We start from the raw sequence: 17,600 nt of genomic DNA, 5'->3' as shown, positions 1-17,600 counted from the left end.
CCACTCCAGCTGCCCTTGGGGCAACGCTGGGCTGGGGACACAAGGGCAATTCCTTCTGCAGCCTTCTCAGAAAGGATCACAGGTGAAACAAACGGGGCTGCTTGGCCTGGAGGAACGTTACTCCCCCTCTGTGAGATACCACGGTTTTCCCACAATAAAGAAACGTGGTCTTGGCTTAGGCTTCTAAAAGTCTGCAGTGCTGTACCACATTTCAGTTTGGTACCAGCTGGAACACAACCGTTTCACTCCTTCAGTTGAGCTGCAGGGACACACGCCATCTCGACTCGGTTTCCTGTCGGTTTTATCTCTGAATTGCCAGGAAGGCAATTCTCATGGCAAGCAATCAGCTGTGTGCTGGCAAGCCCCGTTCTTCGAGGATCCTTCTCACGCTCTCCACTATGGTCCACACTTCTGCCATGGCTCCACGACCTGCAGGGCAAGACCAAAGGCTCATGGTGAAAGCATGTCCCACCCCTCCTCTCGTGCACATTCAGCCATGTTGCAGTAAAGTTGATGCCCCATAGCTCTGCAAGGCCAGGGCAAAAGCTTGCAAAGTATCCCCATGTTTCCTCATGATTCAGCTGTGGGGGCAAGAGGATCTGCTTGGTCTAGCTGGTTGGGCAGGGATTTTGTGGCATGGTTGGATGCCATCAAGGGAGGAGTGCTCATGCTAACTTAGCTTGGCTCGCAACTCACAAGTCTAAGCAGGAGCACAAGCTCCTCAGACAGTCAATGGAGAGAGGCAGGAAACCTCAAAAGGCGACTCATATGACCTTAATAAGTACCTCATGTTCTGAATCATCTCCAAGGATGTCTGTGCCTAACCCTTGCACAGGGAGCTGGTATCTCAGCTCGCACTGCCCTGGGGGTAAGTGTGCACAAGTGACCAAAACAAAGTGCGTGGGTAACAAAATATCCTACCTCCTTCCTCCACTGCAAACAGCATGTTAGGTATTATTTTGAAATAACCCTTGCCTATTAAAAATAACAAAAACAAAACTAAACTTGACTTCATACCATTCCAGTGACTCCACAGTTAGGCCCACATTAGAGAGAAAGCTGCTCTGGATTTGCACCAGCTTGATTCTTGGGAGTAATTCTTGGAGAAGACTGTGTGCTAAGCAGAACAAAATGTAAAAGCTTTTCCTTTCGGACTGGTTAGTTGCCAGATGAACATCTAAATCTACGCTTTGCTCCCAAACACTTTTTTTAAACCTAGAATGAAAACTTCAAGGTCAGAGACCACTAAATCATCTTACCCGACCTCATGCATGCACAGAAATCAGGCCACTCGCTCCTGATACCTCCCCACCAGCATCTGTCTCCGTTAGAAGATTCAAAAGACAACAGTCTCTACTGGTTTTTTGTTTTGCTGGCTAATTTGCTGTAATTATTTAAACCAGGAGCCCTACTTGTTGTTAGAAATTAGCTTGGGGAGCTTTTGTTTTCTTCATCTTCCTCCGATTCACTTACACAGCTGAGTTAGTGAGTGCACAGACAAATAGTGAAGCCAGCAGGCTCCGAAGGACAGTTACAACTGGAGGAAAGAGATGGAAGAGGGAAGGCCATATTGACAGCAGAGAGCTGTGCTCTGCAGGCAGATCACTGCACTGAATCTGACAGGACCTTCAGCTTCCCAGTACAGACGAGCCACCTGAGCCTTGCCTGGGACAGAAGGCATAACTGGAGGCAGTGGTGAGGAGTTGGGATGAAGTGCGATGCTTTTGGAAAGACAAGAAAATTGAGTTTCCCTACCTAGTGAGAATTTCCATCATTTTCAGGCCTGTAAACCCTGTGAGGTTTGAAGCACCCCACAGACAAGACGCAGGAAGATGGGGGTGGCTCTTGCCTCCTGTTCTGAGAGGAGCTGCATTTGATGCATCCTGCTAAACAAAAGAAATTCCCCGAGTGCACCCTCATGCTTGGCAGAAGGACACCCTTAAAGAGCACTTCCAAGGTCTGCCTTCATCCTACACAACTCATCTTCTCAACATCTTTGGCAATCGACAGCACACATCGTGCCTATGGGTAAAAATTCTTCCCCTGTGCCAGGTTCCAGAAATTCAGCCAAGGATGAGGAAGATACCAGCCGTTTGGAAGTGTTTTGCAACGATAAATTGCTGCAGGCCTGCATGTGGTTATGGCACCTCTCAGAGCTCTCCTTATATGGTGGCACATGGATACCACCAAAGCCAGCAGCCCTCAGGTTACATTTAACTATCCAATCGAGGAAACATTTTAATTGGCAACAAGATTGAATCTGTTATTTTAACTCTTTTTTAGCTGGACTCTACCTCTAAAAACACCTGCAGCGTCTGATGCATGGCCTTAGATGTGAACGATCCAAATTACTACAAGCTCTCACATCACTTACATACATTCACAAACTTCCTTTTCAAGCTTTCCTATCCACCCTCACAACTTTCCCATCCACCTTTGCATGTCAGCAGAGCATTCTACGAACGCTCCATAACCGTGCATGTGGGTGCTTATCCAGCCAGAGCTGTGAGCTGTTCCTTTTGCTTTTTCTCTTCTTCTAGAGGTGTCCTTGGTTCTCATGCTGTTTATCCTGCTCCACAGCTGCTGCTCTGAATAGTCTTTCTTGTATTCCCAACAAACACCCACTTACTATGGAAGAAACGTTGGTTGTAATGTAGGAACATGATGGCAGTCACTTCAGGTGAGATCAGTTGCATGAGTGGTAGAAGATGAGCCTCACTCAACAGCAAGTTAAACCACAGTGTCAACAAACAAAACTGGTGCAAACTGAATCTCTTTTCTTTGGCACCAGATGTGCGCTTTGCTATCGGGCCAGTGGAAGCCAGGCAAACCCTTTAGTGGATAAAGCTCACAAACCAGAAATTAGTGTGGAAAAAGAGGCTTTGGGGAAAAGGGCCTGGAAAATAAAAATTAAACAAACAAACAAACAAACAAGAGGAAGATGGGAAAAAAAGTCACAGGTGAAGAGAATCTTGTGTTTTCAGAGACCTGGAGTGCATTACTGCTCTGCTACAATTCTCCTACCTGCTGCCACGAAAACCCTGGCATGTGCCAGCAAGAAAATCTTGCTGCAAATTGACTCACAAGCACAAGCTAAGCCGAGTCAGATGTGGCTGCTCCTGCCTCAGCTGCCCTACCATCCTTCTCCTACAGGCTCCTCTGGGAGTTCATTCTCACAGCGGGAACATCTGAACTACACACAAAGCAGCTCCTAAATGACTGTTGGTGTAATGAGGTAACTCCTGATCTGTACTGGTTTTGGCTTTGCCATTCTGAGCTACAAACCACAGCAATGGACATGCTGCTCCTCACGTGGCCACGCACCGCTGATGCAAGGGCAGCGACTCCAAGGAACGGCAGGGCAGAGCAGCAGAAAGCATGTTCAGCATCCAGCTCAAAGCCATCTGCACCACTGAGTCAACACGCACAGCCCTCCTGCATCTCAGATCCCCATCTGCCAAACAGGGCTGACACAGCAGCTCTGCTTCAGGTGCGTGGAGCTGTGTGAGCAAGAGCATCACTCAGAGGTGCTCCTAAGTTTGCTACAGAAACAGAGGTCCTACACAAGTACTAAAAAAGATAAAGGAAAAGCTCCAAGGGACGAAGAAGCTATGCCAGATGGCCTTTCCACTTCTGCCAAAACGTCTGCACAGAATGACCTCCTTTGGGCGTTTTCCCTTAACATTATTACAAGCACGCAGGAAATTTGATGTAATCAGGTCTAAAACCCCAGAGGAAACATAATTGTCCAGTACAGTTACAGCTGATGCCTGAATTACTTGACTACACTTACCTAACTGTAAATATTTCTAAGTTGTCAGCTCCAGAAAACGTTCTCTAAAAGCATTGCATCTACCCAAGAATTCAGACACTAAGAAAGCCAGGCCCGGAATTTAACCACAAAAAACACGTTAGCATCCTGTCTTCACACAGCCATTCATCGAGGTATCCAACAGGGTGGTTAAGATCCTGCTGTTGTTGGGTTATTAGATGAAGGAATGAGTGCAGTACTGTGCAGGTAATAACACATTTGCTATTATGGCTAGAATTGGGCGACGTTTTACAGACAAATCGTCCTCAAAAGACTAAGTTAAAGAAGTGAAACCATTCATCCAAACTGCCTGTATAAAAAAAGTCTTAAAACCTCCCAAAAATCAAAACGTGGTCATTTAAGCCAATTGCTAGAGTACAAATGAGACCATTTCACTTGGCGCTGTAAGTCTGAAAGTTGGGCACCACAAGTTTTCTTACCCCTTCTCTCACTTCACAGACAAAGCTGATGTCAGAGCTCCAAATCAAAATGAGACTGTGAAGCTGATCTAGCTGAAAAGTAACCCAGGCAACAAACAACAACAAATGGTAAATGTATGTCGTTACACCCTCAGCCACATCTGCAAAGTGCTAATCCTCTGTGTCTGCTCTGAGGGATAAGATATGATCCCCACGTCAGAGATGAGGAACTGAGGCACGGTGGAAACAGCCCACGGTCTCAGCAGAGGGCATGGCTGGGACACCCCAATCCCAGGCTGATAATGCTCACCACAGAGCCTCGCTTCTCTTTGATCTGCTCTCTTAGAGGATGGGTATTTCTTTTAAGCATCACGCCTATCTACCAGCTTGCTTTGAACTAGAGTAATAGGTGTCAGCTAGCACAGGGCAAAGCTTCGTGTTGTTTGTACAAACCTTGGCCATGAGCACCTGCTCACTGCAGCCTAACATCTGGAAGGTCACAGAGCAGAAGAGCAAGGCACCTCCCTTCAGCGTAAGAGGAGCACTGGGGCAGCAAAACAGTCAGAAGACATGCAACAGGACTGACCTTCATCCCCACACGCTAGTTTCTTCACCACACATGGGATCTCTGTGTAGCCAAAGCCTTTCAGCTGCTCCACCTGCTGAGCTGTGATGGGATGCTCCCACATGGCCGTGTTCATAGCCGGGCAGAACAGCAGGGGTTTGTGCAGGTCCCAGGCACGGATGACGCAAGTCTGCAAAAGAAGCCAAGAGATTCAGCTCTGAGGAGCGTTCTTTTTCATCATCCCTTTGCTCACTTTTCTGCACAGAAGCACTTTCCCTCTCCAGGTATCACGAGACAGCCAAAACATCCATCAGTGCAGCTGGACGAGCCTGTAAGCAAGTCCACAGGGCTGCTACTAATGCATGCTGCATTCCAGCAGAGCTCCTCTCTGACAGGCAAGAAGGATGAGGGAGGCTACAAAAAGAATAGATTCCATCCTACTCCGAATCAGGGCCAAGCAAACAGCCCAATCGCTGGATGAAATCAAGCTGGAACACAATGTGTGCAGACAGCCCATGTGGGAGACCAAGAGTAGCTGAGGGATGGCCGCAGATCGTATCAGCTAAAGAGAAATCCCCAGGCAGCACTTTAGATAAGCCAGCTGTAGAGCTAAACACAAAAAGCTGGCAAGTGAATCTTCTTAAACAACACGGCCAACTGGATCCACAAGGGAAGCACTCCTACTTCCAGCATACAGAAGATAACAAGAACACAGCTGGGCTGCTGCAGAAGATGCTGGTAGATTACAAACCACCTAGGAGCTCCTGCATGCTACAGAGGATCATATCTGATACCTCAGTAATGCAGATAAGCTAGTATCACCTCATCTCCTTAAAAAGAGCAATGGTGATTGCTGTTAACAGTGCAGTGCCCATCACCTCGACCTGACAGCATCTAAGCCATGCAAAGGGAGTCTCCCAGGTAGCTTGCACCGGTCCCTGGTGCTCAAGCTGTGCTCATTTCAGAATTCTTCAGAGAATTCTGCCCATCCTTTTTTATGCCCCATGATTTGAACCCTTCCCAGCACAGAGGAATCTGTTCCAACTTGCTAACAAGTACCTCCAGCACTTGGTATTCTTTACTGGAGCTACCACTTTCCCTCACAAAGCTATCTGAGATGACTGGCAGGACTTTGTGAACCCACGTGTCCCTAACACTCTTCCTGAACTCTTTCTCTGTTGGCTGCGGTACAGAGGGGTTCAGTAGGACAAGACACTGCTTGTCCCTCTCACAGCACTTTCTGCCGTTTCTAGATCTCCAGAGGACTGCTCTTACAATTCAGGGCTGTAGCTCTGGGTGCACTTGGCTCATCTGTAGGCATTCTTTTCTTCCTTGGACAGCTAAGCTGACCAAGCAGGGCTCTCCAGGCAGGCTTGATGTACTGTCTTCTATTCCTAACTCTAGTGTCCTTGCATTACTGAAGAGTAATGCAGCATTCACATTTTTGCAGGTTTCTGGCAGACCTTTTGGACTGTTAACCTCATGACCTTTCCTGGTGAAAGCTCAATGGATGGATGCAAAAGACCAAAGTTCCACTGAAGTTCCTCATCACTGAACTGAGACCCATGCTCTCTTTAAACACCCTCTGTTCAGCCTTTGATACAGGGCATTTCTAATGTTTAGGAACAAGCAAAAAAACCTGTAGTTGAAAGTGTAAGGTAAGTAAGTTGCACATGTTTGAATTTGTGCTATGCAGTTAGGTGAGGGAGGAGTTGAGGTAGCAGGAAGTAAACAGTTTTATCTGATCCCACAGGTGTCTTTCCAGATTGCATCTAAAAAACGCAGAGAGGAACTCAAAAGTGAGTGTGCGTGCATGTGTGTGCATATGCAGGACAGAGAGAGGATGGAGGTAGAAAAAGAGAAATATGAACCAACAGAAAAAAGCAGGAAAGGCACGAAATAGGAACTGGGAGATAATGGAAGAGACAGAGAGAGCCCAGGAATGGAAAAGGATATAGGTAAGGCAAGGAAAGTTAGAAAAGGAGCAGGGGAACCATATTGGCAGAGAAGAGACAAGCAGCTGAGTTGGCAGCAAAACATGCAAATCTTGATGCTGCTGAAACACAAAAGTTTCCTTGACAGAAAGGTCAGACTAGTGCTGGGAAGGGAGAGAATGCAGGGACGGCCCTAGGGCAGAGCTGCAGTTAGTTACTCACCAGCAGGTTGTCACAGATGCCGTTTGCCAGCTTTGCCAGCGTGTTTGCATCAAGAGGGGCCACCAGCATGAGGTCAGCCCACCGCCGGAGCTCGATGTGCAGGACTGGGTCAGAACGGCCCTTCCACAGCTGCAGGTGAGACAGGATGCAGATTACCCAACCCTCAAAACCAGCACTGTGAACAACAGGCACTTTGACGACCTCACCCTCGTTGAACTACAACGTATACCTCATTATTTTCACACCAAGTGAGATCTGACAGCGTGATGAAATCAGAGACTGCAGCCACGGCGCTCACTTTCCTGACTTCCAGCCTCCTCCAGTGAAGGCCACGTGGAAGGAGCATTTTGAATGGTGCCTATGTGCCCTGTGCTCTACAAGCAATCCTTTCCCACAAAGACAATTCACACATCCAACTTCAACCTGCAGGAAAGAGCTTTCTCCATCCACGTCATCCCTCAGCTTCCCAAACATCCATCCATTAAAGCCCCATCGATGTATGGCACATCTGAGTAGGGAAATCCTCGACACTGGATCAGTCAATCAAAACCAGACAGGACCACACCAGTGGAAACATTTCCAGAGCATGCCTACAGCAGCCACAGGAATACTCTGCTTGGTTCTTTTTGGGAGGGACTGGGCACTTCCTTCCTCTCTTAGCTCTAGGCAAACATTTCTATTTTTCAGTAAAGCTCAGAGTTGCTCAATGGGGCCCAGGGTTCTTCTTAAGAGCACAGTTAACTGGGATAACATCAAGGAAAGCAGCAAACAGTACCAGGCACTTTAGGCCCCAGATGACACACAACCACAGGCCAGCAAGATGTGCATCAGGGCCACGAACTATTCCTTCTCTGACTCATGGGAAACCACAACAAAAACACAGCATCCGGAAATCTGGTGCTCCCCAATGCCTTTCCCAGCTCCTCCACTCACTTCTATTTTCTTTTCGACAAGTCTTTCTAGAAAATTTTCTTTCAGAATAAAGTATCTCACAAACATGCTGGTCACGCTTATTTGCTGCCCTTCTGTCAGAATGGCACACTATAAAGGCTACGTGTCTTCTTTCCAGTGTGCCAACAGACCACAAAGCCTGACCTGCACCTCCTGTATCACCCCACAGAGGGTTCCCCATAAATAGCTTTGCCTGAAGCTGTAGCACCGTGGGACCCAAGAAATCTTCATGGGTCTTCTAAGACCAGCAGAAGCTTTCTGGTCAGGAAGACATTTTACACAATCTAGAGATATTCAGAGTCCTGGCACCTAAGCAATCCCTCACTGGAAGGGAAATGTGCATTGAAAGCTTCAGTTCATGCTGATGATTCTGTAGAGAAGAGCTGGAAAGATGCCACAGGCCATTGCTGAATCCTGCAGAGCGTGTTCATCCGTAACTCATCTGAGGGGAAAAACTGGTGAAAAAGGTCAAGCTGATTGCAAATTGCCTGGTAAATTCAAGGGAAGACAGACTGGACTCTTCTGTGTACGTGCACCAGTGCCTCTTGAGCTAAACACACTGCTTCCATCAGGAAAACATCTTGTACAGCCACCCATCTATCACTCTCGTGCAAGGCAGCTCCAGGTGCTGGTATTTGCTTGCTCCCCCACACTGGGGTGGCCCTGCCAGCACAAAGCTCTCCAAACAGACCCAGATGCATTACAGAACAGCTTTGTTTTTCACCCAGGGTGCAAGCAGATTTTGAAAATACAGAGCAAGAAGCTGCAAAACACAAGCAGCTTGGGTAGTTTTGTGATTGTCAGTGGTGCCTACAGATTGAGAATAGGCAGCAACAAGGAGAATTAAGCTGTTGCCTTCCTGACAAGTATGAGTCATGGCAACCACCTAACACCTTCACCACAACTTCACGGTGGCTTTCTTTGACATTTCCTGATACTCCTCTCAGAGCTGAGGGTGGCTGCTCAGCCCAGGATGGTGAGGGACCACCTGTAGCCACACTGCCTGCTGCAAAGCCTGCTAGGTGGTAGAGAACCCCCTGCTACAGTCACGGCAGCTCCATTTAGCATGGGTGGGCCAGTGCTTTCTGAAAGCCATGCTCCAAAGCACGCAGTACTACAACAAAGAAAGGAAGCCTAGCCAAGAATCTACAGCTTATTGCAAAGAAACATCCATGCTTCTAAGGGGGCTGCTCCAAAAGTAATGTCTCCTGTTTCACTATGTTGCCATCAGAAGTGGATGTTAGTGGTACAGCAGTTGAGGTTGAGCCTTCCCACCAAGATTCCATTACGTGTTGTTGCCATGTGACAGATGGCAGCAAAGGGGCACTCGGACAAAATGGCATCTGACATGGAAGTGCATGCGAAGCAGCGAATGTGTGGATGCATGAGCACATGATGGAACTACCAGCAGGGCTAGAAAGAAGCCCTTGCAAACTCCTGAGGAAGAGCAACTCACCTGCCATTCATCTTCATCGCTGTAGAGGGTGACGGGAATTTCCTGGGGCTTGTAGAAATGCTTTGCTCTCTCAGTAGTCACCACCTTCACTTCAAGCTAATCAGAAAGCAATGAGAGAATGTCCTGGTTTCAGCTGGGACAGCAGTGCTTTGTTTTTTCCCTTCATAGTGTCTGGTATGACGCTATGTTTTGGCTCTAGGAGAAAACCAATGTTGATAACACACCAACACAGCCAAGGATCTTTCAGTTTCTCAGCTTCTCATACTGCTCTGCCAGTGATGAGGGCTGAGAGGGCACAAAGAGCTGGGAGTAGACAGAACCAGGAGCTGATCTAAAATGGCCCAAGGGATATTCCATATCATGTGACATCACGCAAAAAAATACCCAAAAAGCCAAAAAAAAAACCAACAACCTGGGCATCAGTTGGCAGCTGGTGAGCAATTCCTTGTGCATCACTTGTTTTGTATCTTTCTTTTTATGTCTTAGTAAACAGTCTTTATCTCAAGCCACAAGCTCTATTTTGTTGGTTTTTTTGGTTTGGTTTGGTTTTTTTTCCCCCTGATTCTTTCCCCCATCCCACTGGGAGGAGAGTAAGCGAATGACTGCGGTGCTGAGCTACACGGCAGGTTAAACCACATCAGAGAAAGGCCAACAGTTACGGCTTGAAGAAATCCTGCAAAGCTGGGTAGATGAGGAGGGTTTGAGCAGTGAAGACTTTGAAAGATATGCAGACATTCCCCTCCTGTGTGCATGTGCATAACCGCACCTATTCAGAGCTGAAAGGTCAGGCCACTGCAAGTGCTCACAGGAGCTGACGACTCTTTCCATTGCCACCTTAACACAGGCAGGTGATTAGTCACTGTCTGCCAAACTCGTTCAGATGGTCAGTTCACAGCAGGGCCAGCAAAAAGGACACAGAAAGTCAGAAGGGAGATGCAGCTCTGCTCAGAACTTCAAAGAGACGGCAAGAAGCAGCAAACCGAAGCTCTGGGAGAGATGTCCTTTAATCACGAAAGGGAGTAGCAGAGCATCTCACCTTAGAGGATTCCCTTAGCCACTGCACAAAGGGGTGGCCTGCCAGGATCGCTCTTCCCACACTCGGAGCCAAGAGGAAGTGCAGTGCTCAGTCACAAGTCCTGCCAAGGGAGAAGCTGGGAGCTGGGGCTCAGCACTACCAGCTCAAAGCAAGCCCGTCCCTGCAGAACAAGGTTCCAGAAGAAGCAGAGGCTCCAAGCTCCTCTCATTGCCTTGGGCATTTTTGGAACAGCAGGATTTTAGTTTAACTCTGCCTACCCATACCTGTTATGAAGGATATACATCCCTGTATACCAGTACACCAAAGCACTTGGCTTTGCAAGAATGATTTTTTGATCTCCACTTCTTTGCCCTTCAGTTCTTCCCTCTGCCCTTCTCTCTAGATGTCACGAGTACCTCCTGATGACAAAAGTTGGTTTCTATACAGCCAGAAGAGTAAACCAGTGGCTTGCACAAAGGAAAAGGAGATCAGGTAAAACATATATAAGAGTTCTCTTAGAGAAATCTCTGAAATCTTAGATGAGCCTGCTGTCTTGAAAACATCTGAAAACCATCTGAAGCTTCATCTGTGAAGTATCTATAAAGTGAAGAAATCCTATCACGTCCCTTGGACATCTGGTATGAACAGCTATGAGGTGCTAAGTGTGACAGGAGTTCCTTTAGTTCTTCCTGTAGTAATCTTAGCAGGTAGGAAACATGGAATTTGTCCTAGTTTCTACATGTCTCATGATCTACTCAAAGCTGTACCTCTGACAAATGTATTCTCCAGCCAGTTCCTTACCCAGGAAAGAGTACACCTGGCCAGGTCATAGGCTGCCAACTTCTCCAGAACACTGTGGGCTTTGCTAAAGACTAGGCAGACTATGCCAACAGCCTTTCTCTTATCCATCAGGCAGGTCACCCAGTTACAGGAGATTAGGTTGGTCAAGCAGGACCTGCCTTTCATGAACCCATGCTGGCTAGGCCTGATCCTCTGGTTGTCCTGCACATGCCGTGTGATCTCACTCAAGATGATCTGTTCCATAACCTTCCCTGGCACTGAGGTCAGGTTGACAGGCCTGTAGTTCCCCAGGTCCTCCTTACAACCCTTCTTGTAGATGTGAGTCACGCAGGCAAGCCTCCAATCCTCTGGGACCTCTCCAGCTGACTGAGTGCACTGACAGATGGCGCAAAGTTGTGGGAATACAAGAAAAACTATTCAGAGCAGCAGCTGTGGAGCAGGATAATCAGCATGAGAACCAAGGACACCTCTGGAAGAAGAGAAAAAGCAAAAGGAACAGCTCATGGCTCTGGCTGGATAAGCACCCACATGCATGGTTATGGAGCGTTCGTAGAATGCTCTGCTGACATGCAAAGGTGGATGGGAAAGTTGTGAGGGTGGACAGGAAAGCTTGAAAAGGAAGTTTGTGAATGTATGTAAGTGATGTGAGAGCTTGTAATAATTTGGATCGTTCACATCTAAGGCCATGCATCAGATGCTGCAGAAAGTGGCTCAGTAATCACCTCTGCCAGCTCCCTCAGCACCCTTGGGTGCGTCCCATATGGTCCCTTGGATTTGTGACAGGTGGAGCAGAAGGTCTCTAATTGCCTCCAACCTGAATCGTGGGAGGTTTATTCTGCTCCCCAGCCCACATTTCCAGATCAGGGGGTGGAGTATGTTGAGGGTAACTGGTCTGACAGATGTGAAGAAGGCACTGAGAGCCTCAGCCTTTTTCTTATCCTCAGTGGCATCACGTGCAGCAGGATCAGCCACGAAGCAGAGCCGGAATCAGACTCGTTCTGCATGAGCTAATCACACGTAGATGCACATCAGACCACCACAAACGAAGCATTTCCTTATTTTCATCCACTGTTGCTCACTGTCTGCTCCCTGACAGCTCTCTGAGCAACCCGCGATGCGGTTCTGTTAGCCCAACAGAGAGATAGGAAAAAACCAGCCTCAGCAACACCTTCCTCCCACTGCAACCAGAGCTGAAACACTGACAGAGCCCTCAGCATGCGTGCCCTCGCTTGAACAAACAGCTGAAAACCTCCAACCTCCAAGCAGCTGTCTTCAACAGCAGCGGTTGAAGTGACAGAACGTGTTAGCCTATCTCTCCAGCACCATCTATTCTACCATCAGGATACTCCTAAGAACAAAGCAGTGTTGATTATCTGCACCCTACACGACTAGAATAGCAGTTTGGAGCAATGGAAAAAAAACCAGGCACAGCATACCGTTGGTTTTGGCAATTTTTCCCATTTCCTGAAGAAAAATAGCTGCACATAATATCACTCCTTAGCACTATTTTTTTGGCTTTTTGATGCTATTAGATGTCTGCTCTTTTTTCAAGAGGCCCTAGCCTGGAATCATAGCTCTACTTCTAGAGCTTGCAAGTGTGAAGATCACACAGCAAGCAACCATGTTGTTCCTGTATTAATCTCACCTTGAAGTCAGCTGTGTGGAGCCAAGCACCAACACCCACAAAGGTGCTAACACTGCTCTCTGCTATCCTTGGAGCTCCAACGAGATGTTAACCCTGCAGTCTGTAAGATGCTATTTATTTGTTGAGCAGTGTGTGGCTTAAAGGGGCTCGTCTACCCTCTGCAATTGTACCAGTAGGCCAGATCTGCACCAAAACCTCTCACCAGTAGTATTTGTTAGTGGGATTCTAATTTCACAGTTAGCCATAAAAATATCAGGATCTTCAGGAGACACAGCTGCATCTGTATTCTGCTGGATTTTGTGTCTTGCTGCTTCAGTTGCAGCAGTACTCCAACGTTTCTAACCTAGACCAGAAATAGCTGGTTAAGAGGCTAAAGGGGACATAACCAAAATCCAAATTGTATTTATTTTTTTTAAGATAGATAAACATCTCTGGTCTGAATGAAAAAAAAAACCAAAAAACCAACATTCTTTAAATCCAGGAACAGGGAAGAGCTGGCTATTGAGTACTGCATCCAACCTACCATAACCAAGAGTGTATCAGAGAGATGTTCAAGGACTGAGCAGTGATGACTCCAGCACTCCTCCAAAAAAGCTGCTCTAGCAGTTTCACTATTCTCTCTGGTTAAGGTTTTCTGCTGGGGTGGGCTCCTGGATTCCTTGTTCTCAGTGAGTGTTTCAAGTCTCTCCAGCTATGCTGGAAACAGATCAGTGCTCTCAAGATCACTTTAGCCTACATAGTTTTTGCTTCTATTTACTTGGCACACCCACTGTTTGACTGCACATATCTCTGCTTAAACAGTAAAATCTCTCTAGCCACACAGACAAATTCCTTTACTGGAGACAGTTTAGACTAGCTGGAGTCTTTGCTAGCAACTGCTGCAGAAGAGAATGAGCATCCCCTGCTGCTGAATGGCACCTACAAGCTGACACAGAGGCTACCTGGCAGGAGTGCAGTGAAATCTTATGACGTGACTCAAACTGACAAGGCCAGATAACATCCGGAAGCTTCAAGAACAATGGGTCTCACCCAGAGAAAAGTTTGCCATTTCCTTTCTTTATGACTAACTGACATTCTGGCAATGGGATTTTTTTTTTTTTTTGCCAGTTTTTTGCCAGGCCATTCAAAAGCAGCAGGATTCCAATGGAGGCAACGCGTGTGTCTGGCACAACACCAGGAGTTGGCACAACACCAGGTGCCCTACATGCCCCATCTCCCCACAGCAACACGTGCAAGAAAAATAACCTGAAAAGCATCAACTGATGTTGCACTGAATCCCCAGACCTTCAGAGAGCCTAAACAAAAGGCAGTAAGATGAAGTCGTGGCAGTTATCACCCTCGTGGACATGTTAAAGTTTAATGAGTGCAACAATCGCACCACCAAGTTGTTCACTGAGGACCATTTAAGCAGAAACATCCATTTTATACTAAGTACTCCATTCTCAAACCTCTGACCATATCTCCTCTGCCATGAATCCCCCTCTGCTTCTGTCCTGCTTCCACAACAGCTGCTCTACGTTCTGTTCCTTCAGTTGGACACGATAGGCCCATGCAGGTTAAACTCAATGGAGAAATTATGCTCTCAGGTAGAAAAATCACATCAGAAGCGAATAAACTAATGAATTTAATTAACAAATTCAGTACCAGAAGCTCCTGATCATTTTGGATGCCGAACTTGCACTTTTTAGTGCAACAAAAGCCTAAAACCAGTGGCCATAAGGCCTGCACCACACATCACAGAATGCAGAATTTAGGTCTGGCCATCAGCAGTTTTAAATGATGCATCAAGCTCACAGAGAAGAAATGCACTTGATGCATTACATTGGATCATCTGCACTTTTCCCATCGCTTGGGATGAAGGCTGTCCTGAGCACCAAGAGCACCAAGGTACTCAGGGACTGTCTGAGACTCTCCTGATTCTGTTTCTCATGTTCTCACAGCTCTGAGGTGAAGCCTCCCAGACCATCCAAAAGCTTCAATATGCCTGCCAATATATTGGGATATTTTAGTGCACACCCTCACTCCTGCTGCTCTTTCATTCCATTGCTCCAAACCAGACACTTTGTCTCTTAAAAGACAAAGGTCTCCTTATTCTTTTTTTTGCAACTTCATTCTACAGCAAAAGCACCACACTTCCCTCCCAGATTTTAGTCACTAGTGGCCTCTGCTGGACATCTCTGTTATTTCAAACAACAAACTTGAGTTTAAAAACTAAACTGATGTATGTGTCTGCATTTTTTATCTCCTGTTGGTTGTTTTTTACAAGGCTTGGTTGCTTTCTGTTGGTCAGACAAGTGTCCATCTTTGTAAAGACAAGGCCACACCTGCTGGAAACTGGAAGGTTCTAATTAGAAATTTCAAGCTCCAGAAAGCATTCACTCACGTGTCTATAGCCAGATCTGGCAAGGATGGATGGACTCCACAGTACAACAAACAAACAAGAATGTATTAAATCATTTTTCAGAAAATTAAACAAGCTGAGCTGAACTAATTTCATACTGCACAATCTAAATGTCTGCCTGGGAAGGCACCCAGAAAGTTACTGCCCTTTCAACTTGATTTCAAGCTAAATCTTAAGTATAGAGAAATAAGAAACAATAGGAAAAAATAATGATTTTTCAAAGCTGGAGGAAGCCATCCCACTTTTCAAACTCAAAGGCTCAATGGCAGAGGAAATTCCTCATTTCAGCAGAAGCCTCTGCTAGAAAGGAGAAACAGGGTAATGCCAACTTTACTGATGGAGCTACTCACCCCAGGGATTTCCAGCAATCCAGAGATGAGGAGAGGCAGTTTCAGGGCAGCCACGCTCCCAGTCACACCCACCAGGACATGGAACTTTTCCTGTGGCACAGATGAACTCGTTTGTGCAAGTGAGAAGGGCTCCATGGTCCAGCCAAGCTCTACAAGCATAGAGAAATCAAGACATGTTAGTAATGAGAAGCACAGCAGAGTTCCACCAACACACACCCAAAGGCACAGGACTAAGCCTGGACTGTACAGAATCTAAAGAGACTCCGTGTGATGCTGAACATTCAGGCCCTGATCCACCAAGATTTAAGCATCAGCACACCTCAAAGCACAGGAATTGCCAATTCCTCCCATTTCCTTCAAGCATAATTTCCTCTAGGATGCTGGTAAACAGAATGCTACAGACTACAAAGCTCAGTTTTGGGAGCTGTTAGCTTGACAAAGAAACAGAGAGACTCTCTCACATGTTGGACATGGGATGGAATTAACAATAACTGTACCTTTCACACTGATTAAAGGCAAGATATGCAGTAGAGCAGTGCTGTCTCCACACTCTGGTAAATAATAAATGCAGGGACACATTTCAGTAAATAAAAATTTGGGGCTTCACAGGCAAGTATCACTGGATCCCAATTCACTATATCACTGTGTATTTACAGCAGCACTAAGCTTTACTCTTTCAGAAGCAAGAAAAAAAGATCAAAACAGTGAATAGAATTAATAGAACATAGAACAAAACAGCCACCAAGTGAAAACACCTCCCAAGGAATGTGAAGGTCAGAACTGCTCACCCAGCAGTGCTAGACAAAGGTACCCACAGGCTGAAGTGGCTGCTTTTGAAGGTGCATGGTGAGCAGGGATGATTCACGATGGTCTTTGGTCACTCCTGAGCCACCACCATGCTGACAAATTGCCAGTGATAAATCACTCAGCATTATTCTGGCAAAGAAAAGCATCCTGCCCAGAGAAGGTGTGGATGCTCCATTCATGGAGGTGTTCAAGGCCAGGCTGCACAGAGCCCTGGGTGACATGGCCCAGTGCTTCATTTAGTGGCTGGCAACCTGCTGCTGTGGGCATCAGAACTGGATGATCTTCGAGGCCCGCTCCAACCAATCCATTCCATGAACCTATGACTTCTCTACGTAATCAATGCAAACATCTCTGTTTAAGAAGTCTCGGAGTTCACAAATAAATTCATTTCTTGAAAAGACCTGAAAACTGTACTTTAATGATGGCATTACAAAGGGATTCAGTGAAATTAACTTCCTCCTTATTCACAGGAAGTTATCTGGCACTATTTTGGGAAGAACGGAGGAAGGAAGAGACTTTTACACACTCAAACTATGTTTTTGCAGTAGAAACTTCCAATACCACGGCACAGGCCTTTACTGAACTTATAACTTTATTACAAAACAGCTGAGTAGGTTAAAATGGCAGCACAGGTTGCTTTTCACAAGAAGGATGCTGAGCAACAGGAGAGAACGGAGGCTAGGGCATCCTGACCAGGGTCAGAAATAATCCAAAGGGTTTGAGCAATGCCCACAGTGATTAAATATGAACAATATGAACTTCTGCGAAAGAACACGCAAGTTCATTGAAAAGGGAAAGGCTGCTAAAGAAATGTAAATGTGTAATTAAATTTATGCTTGTTAGCACAGCATAATAGGTATCATAAATCAGGAATTGGGGCTTAGTAACCTTTAGATGTGCCCTGATATGGGTTTCTTTTTACTTAAATGTGGCTTTTGTAAGCAGGGAGAGATAAGGCAAAAATACAGAGGAGGGTAAGGAAGGCCTGGCATAAGATAAAACAGGTACGACAGCTTCAAGAAATATTGCCCTCCTGTACCCATAGAAGAGTACAAAATGATCTTAAAAAACAACAGGCTGGTTATATAGAAAAATGGGTTAGCAAGTGCATTGTGTAGACTGTGAGCCTGGAGTACCTAGCCAATAGCAGAACAGGGGAATAATTACCTGCAATGGGACAAAAAGTATTTAATGGTGTTTTGCTGATTCAGTGTGCATTTTCT

At 46.3% G+C, this 17,600-nt stretch overlaps 1 protein-coding gene across 1 annotated transcript; it reads right to left on the bottom strand.

The window, feature by feature from the left end:
• Positions 1-242: 242 nt before the first annotated feature.
• On the bottom strand, positions 243-15,705 carry PPCDC (phosphopantothenoylcysteine decarboxylase; the record flags this gene model as incomplete). The annotated part of the gene is made up of 6 exons (XM_079540814.1): positions 243-429; positions 1,018-1,117; positions 4,817-4,985; positions 6,952-7,080; positions 9,359-9,454; positions 15,571-15,705. The coding sequence occupies 6 exons, from the start codon at positions 15,703-15,705 to the stop codon at positions 243-245; spliced, it is 816 nt and encodes a 271-aa protein (XP_079396940.1).
• Positions 15,706-17,600: the final 1,895 nt, after the last annotated feature.

The sequence above is a fragment of the Tetrao urogallus genome, assembly GCF_951394365.1.
Source record: "Tetrao urogallus genome assembly, chromosome: 11".
In the NCBI taxonomy this organism is placed as follows: Eukaryota; Metazoa; Chordata; class Aves; order Galliformes; family Phasianidae; genus Tetrao; species Tetrao urogallus.
The sequence above is the reverse complement of the archived record's forward strand: the minus strand, read 5'-3'. Positions and strand labels throughout refer to the sequence as shown.